General features: G+C 42.7%; 1 protein-coding gene across 1 annotated transcript; it reads left to right on the top strand.

Moving 5' to 3' along the window:
* Nucleotides 1-218: 218 nt before the first annotated feature.
* Nucleotides 219-20,066, top strand: ACTR8 (actin related protein 8). The gene is made up of 13 exons (XM_063113967.1): nucleotides 219-423; nucleotides 4,248-4,418; nucleotides 7,434-7,544; nucleotides 8,163-8,267; nucleotides 8,545-8,718; nucleotides 9,211-9,304; nucleotides 9,520-9,652; nucleotides 10,902-11,055; nucleotides 11,959-12,054; nucleotides 12,576-12,716; nucleotides 13,628-13,892; nucleotides 14,684-14,847; nucleotides 17,644-20,066. Exons 1-13 carry the CDS (start codon nucleotides 301-303, stop codon nucleotides 17,785-17,787), a joined length of 1,875 nt encoding a protein of 624 aa, XP_062970037.1. The 5' UTR covers nucleotides 219-300; the 3' UTR covers nucleotides 17,788-20,066.
* The last annotated feature ends 952 nt before the right edge of the window (nucleotides 20,067-21,018 follow it).

The following is a 21,018-nucleotide window of genomic DNA, read 5'->3' as shown; positions in this document are numbered from 1 at the left end:
GACGCTGGTTATCCGCCAGCCTGTGCTACGCCTCAAAAAGCTGTGTGTCAAGTTCCTAGCATCGCACAGCCAGGACTACTCACAGCATCCTCCACCCAAATCACGCTCCAGCCCCACCCTCGGTCCCTCCCAGAGAGTTCCGCCCTTCTAGCTTTCCCAGAATCCTCTGGGTCGATGCCTCGGCGGCCATCTTGATTGTGGGCAGCCACCCGGAGTCTACGCCTGCGCAGTGGCCTTTCCCCCGTGGGGGTCCCGGCGGCGGCACTAGAGAGAGAAGACTGGTGGGCGTTGGCGGCCAAGATGACCCAGGCCGAGAAGGGGGACGTGGAGAACGGGAAGGAGAAGGGCGGGGAGAAGGAAAAGGAGCAGCGCGGCGTGAAGCGGCCTATCGTGCCCGCACTGGTGCCGGAGTCTCTGCAGGAGGTAGGACCCGGCGCCCTCAGCCTAGGTCCTCCGCTTCCGGGCCAGGCTGGGAAAGGAGGCCCCGCGGCAGTCGGAGGGGTCCGAGTCCCTCCCCTGCAGGCCTAAACCCCTGGCGGGTGGTTGCGAGGAGGCGCGGCGGGCCAGGCCGGGTCTTTGCACCGACTCTGCGTTCCGCCCGCCCCTCCACTCACTGCCTGTGTGAGCGGTGGTCGGGCTCTGACCCCCTGCTTCCCCGCAGTGAAACGACGACAGTGCAGTCAGCTGCCTGCCGGTTGCGGTGAGGGTTAGATGGTCGCAGAGAGTTTAGTGCCGGGCTGACCCAGGGAGCATAAGCCGATACTCACTAAGGGATAGTTCGAGGTCCAGGCTTTTTTCTTTGTTTTTAACGTCAGATAATGGAAATCATTTCAAGCCTAAAAGTAAAGTAGACAATTGTCTAAATATACATTAAGAGCTCGTGTATCAAGAACAGGACAAGATTTAGTCAAACTAAACAGAAAAAAATCATTTAGAATAGCATGGCAAACAAAAGACCTTTACTTATACGTGTATACGTATATATACACGCACACACGCATAAGCGCTTACTGATCAGTAAAGAAAACACCAAGATTCCCACAGGCAAATGGGCAAAGGCAGTGTACAATTCACAGAAGAAATAAGGAGGCATTACGTGCTCGGAATTTCACGTTGGACTTCTCTGAGCCAGCTTCTTCACCAGTACATTGCTTAAGGAGAATACCTAGCTGGTAAGGGATCTGTCAAATACACATCACAGTGCCTGACACATCGCAAGCCCTCGGAATGGTTATTATTGTTGCACAGGCCTGATTTCTACATCCAGTGAAGGGGCAGACTGGGTGGTCTGTAAGGGCCTTGCCGGTTCCTACTCTCTAGGATTCTCCAAGTCTTTGTGGGAAAGGGGTAGGAGGGGAGAGCTCATGGTTGAGAGTGGGGTGACATGTCAGAGCATGGTGTGGAATGGGCAAGTGTAGAGAACCGTAGGAAGGTATTGGGCACACACAGTGGGTACCTCTCCAAAGGAGGTGACATCTGGACCAAGACCTGAAGATGATAGAATAGCCAGGGGGAGGAGGAAAGTCTTAGGGAGGGAGAATAGCATGGAAGAATCTCGGGCCAAGAGAGGATGTTAAATGTTGGAGGCACAGCCAGTAGATCAGGATGTCTGGAAATGAGGATGAACACTGGAAATCTTAATGGGACCGTATCATGAGGGTCATAGGAGCTGAAGGCAGTGCAGAACTTTGGAAGGCTTTACTGTCTTAAGAGGTAGCATTCCCAATCCTTCCTGTGGCTGGGCTCTGAGCTACTTGATTAACTCATTTAGTTCTCACAATAACTCTCTGAGGTAGGAACTTCATCCAGAGCAAGGAAGTGGCAATCTGAATTTGCAGCCAGACTTATGAATCCAGAGCCACCATAGCAACATATTGTTGACTTCAATCAGTTGTATTAACACCCTTTTGTTTTTTCCATATCCTCTGTGGCACCTGTACCGTTATTTGCTTAGTAACTTTTTTACTCAGTCTTACCTTAAGTAGTAAATGATCTGTGAAATGTACTGGCTAGTTTTTTCCTAGTACATTAAAATAAATATGTAATTATTAAAAAATATTTGCTCACATTTTGGGAAACCGCACTGATCACCACCTCAGAGCTTCCCAGTCAGTGAATGTGCTGCAGCCTGTGTGCTTACCAATGAAGTTCAGGTGTCCCTGATGGTAAGCAGCTTCATCTGTTTACCCCAGTCTGTTGGATGGATGTCTGCCATGGCACAAAACCGCTGGGAAGTACTCTTCAACATCTTGCCACATGAGAGTGATGCCATCATTATTCAGATACCTCTTAGGCTCCTGTGTGCTGGGATAGAGCAGTGAACAACACTGAAGTGGCCCCTTCTCACAGGAAGTTTATTGCCTGTTGGGAGGGCAGACAGTAAATAATTGCAAGAGTGACAGTGTCATGAAAAGAATTTTGTAAAATTGTATTGCGGGGGACCAGCAAACCTAGTCTGATGACATTTAACTCCAGATTTGGGAGGAGGAGAAGATTTAGCAGGGAGAAAGCATTGTAGGCAAAGGGAATTGCCTGTGAAGTTTCTGAAGTTATTGAAATAAAAAAAAATAAAGAGAAATCTGGATGGAGAAGATTAAAGAGACTGAAAAAGAAGTGCTTCTGGAGTGAGGCTAGAGAAGTAGGCAGGGTCTGGATCTTGGAGGTTCTAATTGGCAAGCCATAGGAATGTTTTAAATGGAGACATGCCAAGAAGATATAACTGTAGTTCAAGGGCAGGCTAGAGTAGGTGCTAAGGGGTCAGGCTGGAATTATGGTTCTCAACAGAGGGGTCCATGTGGCCAAAGGCATTGTCATAGTCCCTTCTACTCCCTACTGAAGCTCTGGGCCCCTCAACAAGTTTATGTGGTAAAGGTTCTTTCAAGTGATTCCAATTTATTCCGCTCCCCTTGAGAATTATGGAGGTAAAACAATTACCATGTAAACGTAAAGCCCACAGTCATCACACTGCTGTCCTAGATTTGTGTTGCTCTGTCAGTCCTTGTTCACCATCTCCCAAGAATAGCTTGTGAAATTCAGGAAAGTGTTCTGACTTAGGAGGATAGAATTGTGAACTCTGGCTTTTTAACCCCAAGTTCTTGCCAGATCAGAAAGTAGCACAGAACCAACAAAGGTAAAGTGTTTTAAAAACAATGACCAAAGTAAAGTTTATGAATACATTCTGAAGTAGTTGATGTATAAAGCCTTAGTTTCTATTATTACAAAGTAATAATTCATCCTTACATCAGTTTCTTTTCCCTGATCCCTGTGACCAGTGGTTATCAAATCTGAGTGAGATCGTATTAGTCACCTCATGAACTTTTTTTTTTTTTTTAAAGATGACCGGAAAAAAAATAAAAATAAAAAAATAAAAAAAGATGACCGGTAAGGGGATCTTAACCCTTGACTTGGTGTTGTCAGCACCACGCTCACCCAGGGAGCTAACCGGCCATCCCTATATGAGATCCGAACCCGTGGCCTTGGTGTTATCAGCACCGCACTCTCCCAAGTGAGCCACGGGCCAGCCCCTGAGCTTGTTTTTTTTAAAGATGACCGGTAAGGGGATCTTAACCCTTGACTTGTTGTTGTTGTCAGCACCACGCTCTCCCAAGTGAGCAAACTGGCCATCCTTATATAGGGATCCAAACCCATGGCCTTGGTGTTATCAGCACCACACTCTCCCAAGTGAACCATGGGCCGGCCCTCTCATGAGCTTTTTAAAATTGCTGATTCCTAAGATCTCTCCCTGGAGATTCTGAATTGGAAAATTTGTAGGGGAGGCTTAGGAACTATTTAAAAAAAATTTTTTTTCCAGACATCTTTAGGTGATTCATATTTATGGAACCTGCCCTCTTTTATTCCTTGTTTAACTATCTTCCTTAGTAAATAGAAAGTTCTTTGGTGGTAGGGACTTTGTCCTGGTCACCATTGTACTCATAGTGCCTGGCATGTAAATGCTCAATAATTATTTTAATTTGCATTGGATAATTTTGGTTTAATTTAAACAAATATTTTTTGAGCCATGTGCTATGAGTCAAATTGAGGGGACGCAGATACAAAATGAGTTTGTATTCAAGTAGAGAGCAATAATTGGATACCTCAAAGAACTCCCTTTACTGAATTATTTTGATATCTTTCAGTCTGATAGTTATTACAGGAAACTAACTTCTTAGTTTGTTACCTATATTTTATTTAGCTTTTTACCTGCGTGTTATTTACTAAGGTCACACACCTTTGTTTTATATTTGTAGCAAATCCAGAGCAACTTCATCGTTGTCATACATCCAGGTTCAACAACTTTAAGGATTGGTCGAGCCACAGATACCCTTCCTGCGAGCATCCCTCATGTTATTGCACGAAGACACAAACAACAAGGACAGCCCCTATACAAGGACAATTGGCTCCTAAGGGAGGGGCTAAATGTATGTAAGTCAGGAATGGAGGACCTGGAAAGAAAGCCCAATGTTGTTTCCTTGGGAGGGCATAGACACTCAAGTGTACCCAGGAATCTTGAATAAACATCTTTATAGCTTTACTAAGTTTTCAGTAATAATGGGCTGGCTGGTTAGCTCAGTTGGTGAGGATGTTATGTTATAACACCAATGTCAAGGGTTTGGATCCCTTCACTGGCCAGCTGAAAAAAAATAAATACATAAAATAACAACATAATTCAGGGTTACAAATAGCATTTTCCATCTGAGCTAACAATTTTTAGATAGTAAAGAATAAGTTAAGCCATCTGCATCAATTGGGTGTTGATGGAGGGGATCTTTTTTTTTTTTTTTTTTTTTAAAGATGACTGGTAAGGGGATCTTAACCCTTGACTTGGTGGTGTCAGCACTGTGCTCTCCCAGGTGAGCTAACTGGCCATCCCTATATAGGTCCAAACCCGTAGCCTTGGTGTTATCAGCACCGCACCCTGTCGAGTGAGCCATGGGCCGGCCCTGATGGAGGGGATCTTTAATGAAAGATTCCGTATTGATATTTCTCTTCCAGATACTTATAGTTTAAATCAAACTCATTTTTAATCCATTAGCAAATTGAATTGCTACAGTAATCACTTATTACAATAATTTCAAGGCAAAAAATACATTTCCTTACAGTAAGCATTTACTTTATCTTATTTTGTAGATGGTAATTATCACAAAAATGTATTGTAATAAGTTAAATCTGTATATTGTATCGTAATCCACTTTTAATGTTCAAATTTTAAGTTAAAGATAGTTTCAGGAGTTCAGTTTCTATAATTCCTTTTTTTTCTTTTTTTCTTTTTTTTACTTTTTTTGTTATTTTTTTTCACAGTTTCTAGTAAACCTTAGGGTTCCATTTTTTAGCCTTACTAGCAGACTAAAGTCCAATTGTAAGCTTAAATATAGCTTGTTGATATGAGAGCCTACATTCATTATATATCTTTGGATCTTATAACTTGAATATTTGTTGCTTATCAAAATAAAATATATGAAGGAATGTGACATTGTTACAAAATTATAAACGTGTGAGAATTATATAGATGTGTGAAAAAATCTCTGAAATACTTTGTATATATAAAGTAGGTATGCTTTGATTAGTGCTGTGAAAAAATTTATCAATGAAAAGTCACTTAAGATTATAGATTTCTGCAAATAGTTGGTTTATGGTAAGGGTTCCTTTTTGACTTTTGTGTTTAGAATAAAAGCTTACTGGGAATTCTTAGGATGAATGTATACAAAGGGTCTTCAGAAAGTTCATGGAAAGAGTCATTATCTTTTTTCCCCCCATTCCCTCCCCTCTCCAATTACCCTAGATTTCTTCTCTCCTTCTGAAAGAATAATAGTTACTGTTAATTTGTTGCCTAGATGATCTGTCCAATGCTGAGAGGTGTGATCAGGTCCCCCAATATTATCATATAGCAGATGCTCCTTCTGTCACTCTGAAATGGGCTTTGTGGAGAGAGACATCCTCTTCTTTTCTTTATCTCTGCTGGTGACTCTCCTTGTGTGAATGCACTGCAGTGGCTGGCGGACCATCTGCATGGTGGTTGTGGCATCTAGCTGCTTTCGCGGCAGCCATGGTTGTTGTGGTGGCTATGGCGGGCCACCCACATGGAGGTGATGTTTTTGGTGTGCTCCTTGGCACTGCGGTGTGCCTTGTTGTGGGGTGTGTCTGGTCTCCTTCTCCATGCCTCTGGTCCCTGGGTGGGCCCTGAGGCGCTGGCACCATGTGCCTGATTGTGGGAGGGCAGTCCCGTCCCCTTCTCCGTGCCTTGGGTCCCCAGGCAGGCCCTGAGGCACTGACGCAGTGTGCCTGGTTGTGGGAGGGTGGTCTGGTCCCTTTCTCCGTGGCCCGGGTCACTGGGGAGGCCCCGAGGTGCTGGCACGGTGTGCCTAGCTGTGGGCGGCGGTCCGATCCCCTTCTCCATGCCCCAGGTCCCTGGGTGGGCCCTGAGGTGCTGGCGCGGTTTGCCTGGATGTGGGAGTGGGGTCCAGTCCCCAGATCCAAGGCTCCAGTTCCCAGGCAGGCCCCAAGGTACTGGTGGTGTGCCTGGGCCGAACTAATTTTTTGTCCTTTGCTTACTTCTAACATTGGGGAACTTCCTGTGGGAACCAGTACTTGAGCTGTGTGGTTGAGCTAAATTGCTGCTTTGCTGCTGTTTCCCTAGGGAAGGCTTTTTGTGCAGCTCAAGGTTTAATGGTTGATCTTATAGGTACTTCTGGCTCTCCAGAGACCCGGTGGATCTGTGTTGTGTAGAATCTCTGATCTGGGCCTGAGTTTTTTCATCAAACTGCACCCCATGCAATTCTGCATTCCTGACCAGTCTCCTCTGAGTGGTCCTGTGCTGATTGGGCGGCGACTGTCCTTGCTGTGCCCCAGTGTTCCCCTGGTGGGCACGTCTCCCCAACTGCCCGTGCTGCAAACACTTCCCATGGGACAGGCCCTGCGCCGGTCTCTTGCGATGACTCACCGGCCTCTGAATGGCTCCCTTTTCTCAGCTGTTCGGGCTCCTCGCTCCTGCATGGGTCCGCGGGAACCCTGTTAGTGGTCTTGCTGTCCTGGGGGCCGCCAAGGCCCTCTTCTCCCATGCCACCTCCAAGCAACTCCATCTGAAGGGCACAGCTGCGGCTTCTGCCGGCTCCTGCTCCATGCGCTCAGCAGCTTGAGCAGCCGCAGCCCGAAACGCTCAGAGCTGCTTTTTCTTTCTCTCATTGTGATTTCTCCCACTTTCATGAACTCTGTAGGTCTCTCCTCCTCTTCCCCTGAGCTCCAGCCAAGAATCATATTATCTTTTAATTCTATTTTTCCATGAACTTTTTGATGTACCCGCATGACAAAGACTAAGGAAATGGTACTCATTGATAAGAGAGCATTTCCTGATGATGGATTAAATTAGTAGTTTACAAATTGCTTTCTCTTTTCACTAAATCCTTTATACTGCTCACTTTCATTTTTTTTTCCTTCAGAAACCTGAAAGTAATGAACAAAGACAAAATGGCCTTAAAATGGTGGATCAAGCAATATGGTCTAAAAAGATGTCAAATGGCACAAGACGGATTCCCGTGTCCCCTGAACAGGTTCAGTCAACTCTTTCTTCAAATTTATTCTTCTACCATTTCTATTATATCTTAATACTATTCATATGTTCTCCCTATATTATTATGCAAATATAAGGTGTGATTTTCTTGAAAAGGCAGAAAAACCCTTTTCAAAGAATACCTGAATCAGTTTCACAAACGATTAGGAAAGCCAAATAATTTATAAGGTGGTGTTTCTTAAGGCAAGTTGATGAAAAGTATGTTTTACGTGAGAGTGTATAATTCCAGGATCTTGGTGGAATGCTTATTCTTGCTACCTTCTTCAATTTAATATGATAAACCAATACTGTTAGGAATGGACAAGAGCCCGTATTATATATAAATTTATATTCAGCTTTAAGTGGAGTGTAGTGTTAATTTTGGATTGGCTGTGAATTACAGCCTAGGTGTTAAAATTATGAGAAAAAGTAAGATTGTGGAAAAGGACAAGAGAATCCTTTTGTGACCAGTCAGTGTTTTCCTAAATATCTTAGATTTGTGATTAAAATTTGCCACTGTATCTGGTCTGTGAGAGAGAGGAGAAAAGGAGATTCTTTTTTGCCCTCCCTACCCCACCCCCCATTAATTCAGAAAATTCTCTGATACTCTTCTTTTCAGGCACGCTCCTATAACAAGCAGATGCGACCCGCAATTTTAGATCACTGTTCTGGAAATAAGTGGACAAACACATCTCATCACCCTGAGTATTTGGTAGGAGAAGAGGTAGGGGACTTCTTTACAGTGAAATGGAAGAGGAGAAACTTGATCCTTCTCTTAAAATTCACTTACTTTGCCACTCAGTTCTAGTTGTTTCCTGTAATCCTGTTTTGAGGACCAAATATTCATATTTACTCATGAAATGTTAGGTTAACTGTCAACATTTAGAACATTCAGCAGATGTTAATGATAATTTCTGGCCTTAGACTTTTGGATGTGAATCCAGAAAACCCCAAGAGTAGGGTTTTAACAATGTTCTCATTTCCCTCCCCTTCTGTTCTAGGCCTTGTATGTTAATCCATTGGACTGTTACAATATTCACTGGCCTATCCGAAGAGGTCAGTTAAATATTCACCCAGGACCTGGGGGCTCCCTTACAGCTGTTCTGGCAGATATTGAAGTAATATGGTCTCATGCAATACAAAAATATTTGGAGATCCCACTGAAAGATTTAAAGGTGGGGCTAAAATTCTCAATTATTTGGATTGTTTTTAAGATTCTTGGTCAATGAAAGTATGCAATACTGAGTTGTTTGTAATATAGTATCCTTCCTGAAGCATTCTTGGCCTAAAGTTGTGGAGGATATCTTTTCTTCTTTTCTTAATTCCCTTCTGGTGTTTTCTCTTCTTACTCTGTTTCTTTGGTGTCTCTACTGCTTTGAAATCAACAATCTTGTTCATATTTTTGCTTTTTCTCTGGACCTTACTCAAACACATCAGTTGCCTTATTTTTCAATTTACAAGTCAGATGATTCCAAGGGGAAAAAAAGTTAGCATTCCGTGTTCCTCATAGAACCCAAAGGACAGCACAGAGGTTTGAGCTTCTATTCTGGGCCTTCAGCCATAGCTGCTACTCCTCTGGAGGGAATCCTCCAAGGTGTGGTGAAGTTTGACCTGATGGGACTTGAGTGTTAACCCTTTTATCTTTTTCTCCTTTGTTCTTCTTTTAGTATTATAGATGTATCTTGTTAATTCCTGACATCTATAATAAACAGCATGTGAAAGAACTAGTGAATATGATACTAATGAAGATGGGTTTTTCAGGTATGTCTGATATTCCAGTGAAACTTACTTTAAATGAAATTGTTTTTCTTTTTCAATGACAAGTTAATTGATTTTATTTAAATGCTTATTCTGAAGGCATCAGTGCTGCTTAGATGCTTGCCCAGAGATTCCTAGGCTCCCGACTTCAGTTGATGATTTGTTTTAGAATCTTTATTGTTCTGCAGCTGATTGCTCCTCTGCCTTTTGATTTTTAGGGATTGTGGTCCATCAGGAGTCTGTGTGTGCCACCTTTGGAAGTGGTTTAAGCAGCACGTGTATTGTAGATGTTGGGGACCAGAAGACAAGCGTATGCTGTGTGGAGGATGGGGTGTCTCATCGGAACACTCGGTAAGGAACTTGGGAGGTGGCGTTCCTGCTTCTTCTAGAGCCCCTGTAAATCATCACACATTAGAAATTATTTATCAGAAATTACATATTCAAAAGTCTGCATAGGATGCCAGCAAGATTGTGGAACTGCAAATTCTTTTTTTTTTTTTGGTGGCTGGTTGGTACAGGGATTGAACCCTGGACCTTGTTGTTATCAGAACCATGCCCTAACCAACTGAGCTAACCAGCTAGCCCCTGGAAGTGAAATTCTAGCAAGGCTAAACAATGAATAAATTTACCCTTACCATTGCAACTTTCTACTATGAATTCACATCACTAGCTCCTGAAAGTCCTGGTGTATGTTATGTGCTTTCCCACAGAGGAAGCATAAATGTTAGCTCCATGTCTTTTGCTATGGTCTGGCGTAAACATATTAGTCACACCCTCGTAGCAAAGCTTTATTTAGGCAAGTCAGGTAAGAGAAAATAGATTTTTTTTTTTTTTTTAAAAAGATGACCGGTAAGGGGATCTCAACCCTTGGCTTGGTGTTGTCAGCACCACGCTCAGCCAGTAAGCAAACCGGCCATCCCTATATAGGATCCGAACCCGTGGCCTTGGTGTTATCAGCACCACACTCTCCCGAATGAGCCACAGGCCGGCCCCAGAAACAAATTCTAAATAGGGTACATGCAGTACCTGAGAAAGGTTCATCTGCCACCTCCCACCCTGTGTTACAATGCATTCTAAAATCCAGTATGAGTTATTTTGGCTTAACCATTGTTTAAATTATCTAATGCCAGTGGTTCTCAAAGTGTAGAGAAAATACTGGACCCAGATCTGTTAACTATTACAATAATATAGCAGTGGTCTTCCCAAACTGTAGAAACCTTCAGTTAGTGCATAGTTCTCTTTAAGCTTTTCTCCTGTAAATGTGTCTTACAGTGTCAGTGCCCGCCACCCTTACATGCTAGTGAATGTAGACTGCCAAACAGCTGTTATATGGTAAACATGTGTTGACTTGGAAACTAGCTGGACTTAATAGTGTCTGTTCTGTTTTTCTGATACTTTTTGCAAACACCATGACTGCCTCTAGGTGCCCCACACTGGTTTTTGCTAGAATTTCCATTCTCCCTCTCATCCATCCATTCTGTCTTTTCATTCAGTTTTTATAACAAACATTTCTTGAAACTTGTGTTTCACTGTGTCTGATGGAACACCCTTTGCACCTTAACCAGCAGATTAACCATCTGCCCTTTTCTCTTAACTTTAGGCTCTGTCTGGCATATGGGGGATCTGATGTGTCAAGATGTTTTTACTGGCTAATGCAGCGAGCTGGGTTCCCTTACAGAGAATGCCAGCTAACAAATAAAATGGATTGCCTTCTTCTGCAGCACCTTAAAGAAACTTTTTGTCATTTAGATCAGGTGGGAGCAAAATCAATATTGCTGATTATTTTTGTTTCCAGGAAAAATTAAAGATATTTAAAATATACTTAAAAACTTGACAATATTAGGGTTGGCGATTTAGCTTAGTTGGTTAGAGCACGGTGTTGGTAACACCAAGGTCAAGGATTTGGATTCCCATACCAGCCAGCCACTTCCCCCACCTGCACCAAAATTTTACAATATTGTGCTACCGTTTCAACCCAAGTCCATAAAGCTTTGAAGCTGGAGCTCTTAAGGAGTGAGAGCTTTTTTCGTAAAGTCACAGTGGTGGGGATGTGTCTCAGGCTCCAGAAAATATAGCTTGTTTTATTAGGAAAGAAAGTTTAGTGTATTTCTCTCTCTGTAGGAGTCTGTGATCATTCTGATAAAGGATAAAGATAAACCTTTAGGTATAATAAATATAACAGGTAAATTCTATATAGGTACACACATTTAATTAAATGTTATCATTTGAAGCACTTCCTTAGTATTGTGACCAGTCAACGTTTAATCGTTACTCTATGGATTGCAATCTTTCTTTTTTAGACTTTTTTTTTTTTTTAACTTTTCAGGTAATATAATTCTAAATTTTAAAAAATTTGAGAAACATAAAAAGACCATAACCTTCCTAGTTATTAAGGGAATTTGCTTATTGATTTGGGTCATTGTTTGTGTTAATGTATAATGATAATGAAGGAAACAGAAAATGCAGATGTTGGAAATTTTAGAAATGTTAAATAGGGAAACAAATTGTAATTATTGTTAAGTTATGGTGAAAGTGATACAGAGTTGTAGGATGGCCTTTTTATGGGTGAGATTTAGATGATGGAGAGGCTTCAGCATAATTGAGGAGTTTACATGCGTACTTACTGATTCACTGACAGCATCTTTTCCTGGAATCAGGACATTTCTGGGCTTCAGGACCATGAGTTTCAGATTCGACATCCAGATTCTCCTGCCTTGCTTTACCAGTTTCGATTAGGAGATGAAAAACTTCAGGTAACATATAGGTGTATGTTTCCATGGGTAGAAAGAAAGCCATCCAAGTTTAATTAAACTGAGAGAAAATGTACTTGTTGTAAACACTGCAAGGTTAGCAAGTCAACTAATCGTAGATCATTCACTAAACCAGCATTTAAGCCACTGGTAGAGTACAGGTTAGAATAGATCTGAGGATCATCTTTTTAATTAGCAACTATGTGATGGGTTGTTATTTAGAGAGAAGTGCACCATTCTTATTAGGAAATTGTTAAGTAGATTATGAGGCACTTATTTTACATTTGCTTTGGGATTTCTCTCATATGATGTCATATCCCCCATTCAGTTGGATGACAAGTGTGTTTTCTGGCCTGCTGTGCACTGAAGAAATAATAACTCTCCCAACAGAGAACACTGCCCAGTCTGACTTTCAGAATCTGATCTGCCAGTTTTGTTTGTTTCTGGCAGAATAAAGTTTAGTGGATCAGTTTTTTTCAGTAGACAGTATCTTTTATTGATCACTCTTTTTTTTCCACGCACAGGCTCCAATGGCTTTGTTCTACCCAGCAACTTTTGGAATTGTTGGACAGAAAATGACAACTCTGCAGCACAGATCCCAGGGTGACCCTGAGGATCCTCATGATGAACATTACCTGCTGGCCACGCAGAGCAAGCAAGAACAGGTCTGCAGCAGTTCTGGTGGGAGAGGAGACAGTTTTGTCCCTGAAGGAGAAGTTTGCTTAGAATTAATAGATCATCGTGATCATTGCACTCTTCCAGCATACTAATGCTGATACTGTTTTGGGAACTGTAGATGAAATGAAGTCTGAATTTAAAATCTCGATGACAGATTTCTCAATTCAGCAGACATTAATCCAATTTTCTGAATACCAATCCATCCATTTAAAAGTCAACCTAATGAAGATATTTTTCTTTTTGTATGTATTATTTACTTACATTATCTACTTCTGAATATTTATCTAGTAGTGTTTTCAGTAAAATCTCACCTATTTTTTAATTATAATGTGAGAGGTGTCTGGCATAGGCAAAGAGATAAATTTCTTTGCCCAAACCTGATCCCAGTAATATAATATCTGGTACAGAGGCAAATTAAAGCTCTTACATGCTAATGAAACATCAGCTCACAGTGGAGAGTAGAAGAGAGCTATAAATCTTTTCTAGTTTTGTTCCTGCCTCAGAGGCAGCATGAGATAGGTAGATAGGATCTGAAAATGAGGATTCCATTAACAGCCACTGGCTCATGAATCCCACTGAAATACTCCACGTAAAAACTCCTTTTAAGGGAAAGAATGTTCATCTATATTGACATTTCAATTTTAAATCCAACCAGTGATAGTAAGTTTCTGAGACCTGCTCTGCCTGCCAGAGACTGCTGTGGAATTGTCAGAGCATCCTCGTCTTCTATACACCACCTCTCCAAGTTATTTGGGAGTGGGTGCTGGGCAGTTGTTTATATACTATGGTGGCTTTCAGTTTATAGTAGTGTGCAGTGGTGGGGTAGGGAGGGATGGGATCTACAGTGTTCTATTGTAGTCCTACTATCTACTTGATTGTCCTTTTGATTGATTTAAAGTCTGCGAAAGCTACTGCTGACCGAAAGTCTGCATCCAAACCCATTGGATTTGAAGGGGATCTTCGTGGCCAGTCCTCTGATCTTCCAGAAAGACTCCATTCACAGGAGGTGGATTTGGGGTCCTCCCAGGGAGACTGCCTGATGGCTGGCAACGATTCCGAGGAGGCCCTCTCCGCACTGATGTCCAGGAAGACTGCCATCTCACTGTTCGAAGGGAAAGCCCTGGGCTTGGATAAAGCCATCCTTCATAGCATAGACTGCTGTTGTAAGCACATTTGGGTAAACCGGGAGATAGCAGTGAAATGAGATTTCAATTAAATGAATTGGTTCAGTCTAGGGTATAGTTGTTCAGTGTAGCATATTCATTCAAAAATTATGAAGCACCTATTCTGTGCTTGCATTGCCAGGTATTGGGAATACAGTAAAAGAACAGAATCAGGTCTTGGCTTCATTTAGCATGTAGCCTAGTGGAAGGGTTTTTACACAATGTGAAAATTACACATTTTACACAAATGTGAAAATACAGTTATGGTGGGTGCTACAAAGTTGAACTAAAGGGTACTGAATGTGACAGCTTCTGATCAAGGGACTTACAAGACTTTTACTTACGAGGGTGAGGTACAGAAGGTGAGAGACAGGGAATGCTTCCTTGAGGAAGAGACACTTGAGAGAGATCCAAGGGGTGAGTGGGAGTTAGCAGTCACTAATGGGATGGCATTGCAGGCAGAGGAGGAAGCTTATGAAGGCCAGAGTGGCTAGGAGCAGGGTGTGAGGATGAGGCTAGAGAAGCTGGTGAGAACCACACCACACTGAACTTTGTGGCCCCTCTGGAAAATTTTGGTCTTAATGTGAGTAGCAGGGTGTGGAGTGGGGATGGCAGTGTGCTCACATTTGTGTTTTGCAAGATTCCTGTGGCTGCAGTGTTGAGGGTGGGCTGGAGGGAAAACTTTGAGAAGGCTGTTGCAGTTGTCCAAGTAAGAGATGATGGTGGCTTGGCGTAGAGTGGTGGTGAGTATGGAGAGAAAGCATGTGGAAGGAATATCACTGTCTTTTCAGCATCTGATGATACCAAAAAGAAGATGTACAGCTCCATCTTGGTGGTGGGAGGTGGTCTGATGTTCCATAAAGCTCAAGAATTCTTGCAGCACCGAATTCTCAACAAAATGCCACCTTCATTCAGGAGAATTATTGAAAATGTGGACGTGATCACAAGGCCTAAGGTATATTGTTTCATGGTGCAAGGTGGACTGTATGCAGATGAAACCAGCATTGATTACTTCTAATTGTAGTGTCATATGTAGACAGATAAAATCCTGGGAGGCATGGACTTAATGTCTGGGGAATTCTTGAGGACTTGGAGCAAGTAGAAGAATTACTTTCAGCAGGTCACAGATATGGCAGAAGGAATCTAGGAAACTGGATTTCTAGTCCCTGCCATGTTCCCCCAAACTAGCATGACTGGGTTCCACCTTTGTTAAAGGACCAGGCGGGGCAAGAGGAATACTGACTGCTCTCTCATGCCCTGCAGCTAGAACAGCTCCATTTTTAATCTCTCTCTTTTTTGTTGTTTTTTTAAGTTTTTTATTAACATATTTATTGTTACACATCATACTTATTCTTTCTGACCCTTATCCAATCTCCCCTTCCCCCTCTTCCTTCCCCCTTTTCTCCTTCCCCTCCCCCCTCTCCTTCCCCCTTTCCCCCTCTAATAACCATAGATTTGTTCTCCCCATCTGACAGATTAGCTGTTCTTCTCTTGGTTTGTTACGTAGATGATCTGTCTATTACTGAGACACATGTGATCAAATCCTCCCCTATTATCGTAAATCAGGTGCTGCTTCTTTTACTCTGGAGTGTGCTCTGTGGAGAGAGAAGACCTCTTCTTTTTTATTTTATTTTTTGGTCTCTGCTGGTGCCTCTCCTGTGTCAGTGCATTTGAGAGTCTGGCATGCCATCTGTATGATGGCTGTGACTGCTGCTATAGAGACTAGCTGCTTTTGTGACAGCCATGGCAATTGTGGTGGCTATGGCGGGCTACCCATGTGGAAATGGTGTTTTTGGTGTGCCCTTTACCTGGTCCTGGCTGGGTTCAGCTTCCCCTGGCTCCATGCCTCAGGACCCTGGCAGGGCCCAGGGCAGTGGTAGCAGCTTGCCTACTTACGGCTGGGTTCGGGTTCCCCCAGCCCCATGTTCTTAAGATGTTGTGGAGCAGTTGGGGGAGAGAAGAAGGGAAGGGCAAGGGAAAATAGGGTGGGAAGAAGGGGAAGGAGAGGAGTATGATTGAGGCCCATGGCACTCACCCCTGCCCCCATTCCAGCAGGGGAGACCACAGGCCTTCCAGCAGCAGCTTGGTGGTTGTCACTGGGCTGGTTGCAGATTGGGGGCGGGGAGGCATGGCAACAGCCTCCCACTGCCCCGGCTCAGGAGCCTGGGACGCTTCCAGTAGCAGCTTGGTTGTCATAGCTCGGCTGGTTGTGTATGTGGGGGGGGGTGGCTGAGGCCTTTGGCCCTCCCCCTTTCCCTGGCTTGGTAGCCCAGGGAGCTTCCAGTCCTTCTAGGTTTTATAGGTGCTCTTTGGTGGTGTTAGACCTTTACTAGTTAATATCAACCTTTGTCTTTGACCTGTGGATGTTTTGTTTTTTCTTTCAGTTCTGTGTTGTATTATTTGGTGTTCCCACCACTTAAACTCTGCACTGGAACTAATTTGTTGTCCTTTACTTACTTCTAAAATGCAGGAACTTATTTTGGGGACCAGCACTTGAGCCCTGTGGTTGAGCTAAATTGCTGCTTTGCTGCTGATTCCTCGGGGAAGGTTTTTTGTGCAGCTCAGGTTTTGATGGTTGACCTTGTATGTATTTCCAGGTCTCATGAGGTCTGGTACACCCGGGTTGTGGGGAAACTCTGGTCTGGGCCTGTCATTTCAGCAAACTGCACCCTCTGTAGTTCTGTATTCCCGACCAGTCTCCACTGAATGGTCCTGTGCTGATTGGGGAGCAGATCAGCTGTCCACGCAGTGCCCCAGTGTTCCCCCAGTGGGCCCGTCTCCCCCACCGCCCTGATTCCTAATACTTCCCATGGGTCGGGCTGTGCACCAGTCCGTGTGATGACTTACCGGCCTCTGAGTGGCTCCTTTTTTCTGTTGTCTGTGGCCCCTCACTCCTGTGTGTGTCCACAGGAACGCTGTTAGTGGTCTTGCTGGCCTGGGGGCCACCACGGCCCTCTTCTCCCCTGCCACCTCCAAGCAACTTCATACAAAGGGTACAGCTGTGTCTTTTGCCAGCTCTTGCTGTGTGCACTCACCAGCTCCAGCCTTAAAGCAGCCGGGGCTTGAAATGGTGGGAGCAGTCTTTTCTTTCATCATGGCTTCTCTTGCCTTCACAAACTCCATATGTCTCTTCTCCTCTTCCCCTGAGCTCTAACGTCCCCAGCTTGGCTGTCATTGCTTTTTAATAGTTGTAAATTGGTTGATTTGTGGCAGAGAGTGATGCTGGGGACTGTCTAGTCCACCATCTTGACCAGAAGCCTCTGGACCAGATATCTTTAAGGATCTTTTTGTTTGAACTATCTTGAAAAGAAACATAGCCCAAGAATTTAGAAACAGATTATATCTATATTTCATTAAATTTCAATGACAATTCCTGGAAATGTTCTCATTGCATTTTAATCCTGAGGGAGGCTTGTGGAGATATACAAGGGTACTTCAGAAAGTTCATAGAAAAATAGAATTAAAAGATAATATGAATCTTCCCATGAACTTTTTGAAGTACCCTTGTATGTTCCTGCATACAGTGCCTGACTGTGGTGAATAGTAGTGAGTAGCAGCATCTTTAGTAATAAAAATTAAAAAGTTTTCTTGTCATTTGAAACAGAAGGATGTCTGTAGTCCATGAGTCCTGCAGTCTTTAATGCAGGTTGAAAACCTGGCTTTTTAGTTATTGACTCTGCAGGGGTTTTTCCCACCCCTAAATTCAAGTAAATGGTTAAGTAAATGTCTTGTCTGCTTGTTACTTCTCTAGGACATGGACCCCCGGCTGATTGCATGGAAAGGAGGGGCAGTGTTGGCTTGTTTGGACACAACACAGGAACTGTGGATTTATCAGCGAGAATGGCAGCGCTTTGGTGTCCGCATGTTACGAGAGCGAGCTGCTTTTGTGTGGTGAAACAGGGAGGAAAAGTCACTGTCCAAGACCAAAAACAAGCCTCTTGGAATAAAAGACTCTTATAGGAATATATGTATTTTAATTCATTGAACTAGATGCTTAAGTTGCATGAAAAATGAATTTTTTTTGGCAGCTGGCTGGTACAAGGATCCAAACCCTTGACCTTGGGAAAATAAATGAATTTCAACTTTATGTTGAGGACATGACATTGGTTTGAAATTATAAGCTGCTATTGTAGTCAGGACATTTGAGAATAAATATGAACTTACTCTTCAGTTGTAAACTCTCCTGACCCTTTCTCAACTCCCTAGTGATGTAAAATTTTGCTGTTAAGCATTCTCACGTGGTGAAGCCCTTAGTTTAAGTTGACTTCTGATTGTCATCAACAGGCAGTCTTATCTAGTTATGGGGGGTGGTGTGTGACTGTGAGAAGAAATGTCTGGTCATGCCATTTTCCCTCTGGTCTGCGACAGCAGTTAGCATCTAAAGTTGTCTGAGTTATATGCATGTATAATGTCCACTTGGAGTTCCAAATAGGAAAAAAAGTTTTGGTTTTTGTTCTTTTTTTCTTTTTCATTTTCTGTTGGATTACAAAAAAGACTGGGACACATTGAGGTCTAGATTTCCAGAGGCAAAGATTTATTGCTGGAGGGCCGAGCCCGTGGCGCACTTGGTAGAGTGCTGCGCTGGGAGCGCGGCGACGCTCCCGCCGCGGGTTCGGATCCTATATAGGACTGACCGGTGCACTCACTGGCTAAGTGCCGGTCACGAAAAAACGACAAAAAAAAAAAAGATTTATTGCTGGGCTGGCTGGCTTTTGTTACCTGACATGCTGTAGGATGGGCTTGGGAAAGAAAACGATTATTTGACTAAAACAAGAAAAGCTGAAAAGGAAATCTTATTTCTTTCCTGAAGCCAAATAAAAATTATTTAGGTATAATTTGGAGTTGTTAGCTTGTGTTGTACAGACAAACAAGGTGACTGCTATAATTACTACTAACTTAATCATCAATCACCCAGTTTTCCTTTACATGAAAAACCAAGTGAAAGCTTTTGGAATTCTTTATGTTCAGTGTGATCAGTTGACTTTACCTTGTGAGCATTCTGAAGCAAAATCTAAATAATACTGACAGCTGTTACCGCTGGTGGTCTAGGCCCTGAGGAAGCCTTCTGCACTCCTGACAAGAGGAAGAGAAGGCATTGTCTGGAAACAGGATCCAGGCAGTGAGCACAGCCTGGTGGCTCAGAGACCTGGGAGGTGTGAGAGAATGCCTGGTTCCTGCCATTCATTGCCAGGCACCTTCGTCCACCATTTCCCTTACTGAGACTTGATTTGACACTGTTGGTGGGTCTGTAAGTTAGTGCAGCCATTATGGAAAACAGTATGGAGGTTCCTCAAACAACTACAGGTAGAACTGCCATACATTCCAGTAATCCCACTGCTGGGTGTACACCCAAAGTAAGGGAAATCGTCATGTCGAAGGGATACCTGCACCCCCATGTTTATCACAGCTCTATTTACAATCGCTAAGAGTTGGAACCAACCTAAATGTCCATCATCGGATGACTGGATAAGGAAAATGTATATATACTCAGTGGAATACAACTCTGCCCTAAAAAGGAATGAAATTCTGCCATTTGCAACAATGTGGATGAACTTAGAGAAAATTATGTTAAGTGAAATAAGCCAGGCACAGAAAGAGAAATACTGCATGTCCTCACTCATAAGTGGGAGCTAAAAAAAAATTTTAAAAAGACTCAACAATCACAGTAATATGTAGAACTTTCAAAAGGAGAGAATGGAACTGAGACCACCAGAGGTGGGAGGAGAGGGAGAGAAGTTTAGTGAGAAATTGGTAAAGGGCCTCAAAAAATGATTACATTGTGTAATGGTAAATATAGTAATTATCCTGATTTGAGAATCATGTATTGCACACAGGTATTGATATTCAACACTGTACCCATAGATAATGTACAATCAATTTCACTTAAAAAAAGACTGGATACAGGGGTGAGGCTGGGGGAAAGACAAAAGTAGGGACAAATGAAAGATGGAAATAAGAATATAGACGTCTTAGACTGTAGAGAAATGCTGGTGCTGGAGTATTTCGCATAAATAGGAGTACGCTGTGTAACTGCTTAGCAAGTTAGAAACAATGAGTCCACCAGTATAACAAAATAATTTTAACTTGCTAAATCTATGTGGGATGTATGCCTTCAATTTGGAAATTGCATGTTTGTTTTTCATTTTTTAATAAATTTATACAGTATTGATTTTATCTACCTATCTGGGCTGTTTCGATGCAATTTAGTATTGGCTACCTATTTTCAAAAGCATAACGTATTTAGGTTTATAATAGTTCTTCACATAACATATTGCTCTTATAACTGGTAATGTTGGGCCGAGCCCGTGGCGCACTCAGGAGAGTGCGGCGCTGGGAGCACGGCGACGCTCCCGCCACAGGTTCGGATCCTACATAGGACCGGCCAGTGCGCTCACTGGCTGAGTACCGGTCATGAAAAAGACCAAAAAAAATAAAATAAAATAACTGGTAATGTTGATTCAGAGGAAGTTGGTTTCTGGTCCACATTTTGACATGAGCCATGTCCGTCTTCTGTCACCAGCACTTATACATTGTGAAAACTAATCATGACAGACAAGTGGGCTTTCCCACAGTAACATATTGCCTCAGCCATTACTACGTACCTGCTGGTGAAGCTGAACACAGTGAGTTCTCACTTTATGCTGCTTTACTTTGGTTTTTATTTTATCCATAAGACATGTATCAGAAAAAGTGACATGGTCCTTTAAGGAAAATCTGCAAATACATTTTAACAGTCGACCATCTGATACCGATCCACATTCCAGAGCAGATTCAGTATTGCACTGTATGAAACAAGCATTCCTAGAAGATACATTTGCCACTATAAATACATTTTTGCGACCTCTGTGTTAAGAAAAAGATGCTTTCAGAAAAATAAGTCGGAAGACTTAAAATATCACATCTTTGTATTCTGTAACTCTGTGGTAGTTTGTTTTTTATTTAAACCATTATAACTCATTTATAAAAAGATTAACTACTTCAAGATGGCATACTTTTAACCAAAGAATTTTCATTTTGAATGTGAAAAGTTAACCAAGAAACTCCAAGAATTCTGACAGTGGCCTTCAATAGGCACTTGGGACATAGTACATATCAGATTTGCAGGTGATGTATTTTGGTGTTCATG

Source organism: Cynocephalus volans, chromosome 11 (genome assembly GCF_027409185.1).
Source record: "Cynocephalus volans isolate mCynVol1 chromosome 11, mCynVol1.pri, whole genome shotgun sequence".
Lineage (NCBI taxonomy): Eukaryota > Metazoa > Chordata > Mammalia > Dermoptera > Cynocephalidae > Cynocephalus > Cynocephalus volans.
Note: the sequence above shows the minus strand (reverse complement) of the source record. Positions and strands in the feature narration are given on the sequence as shown.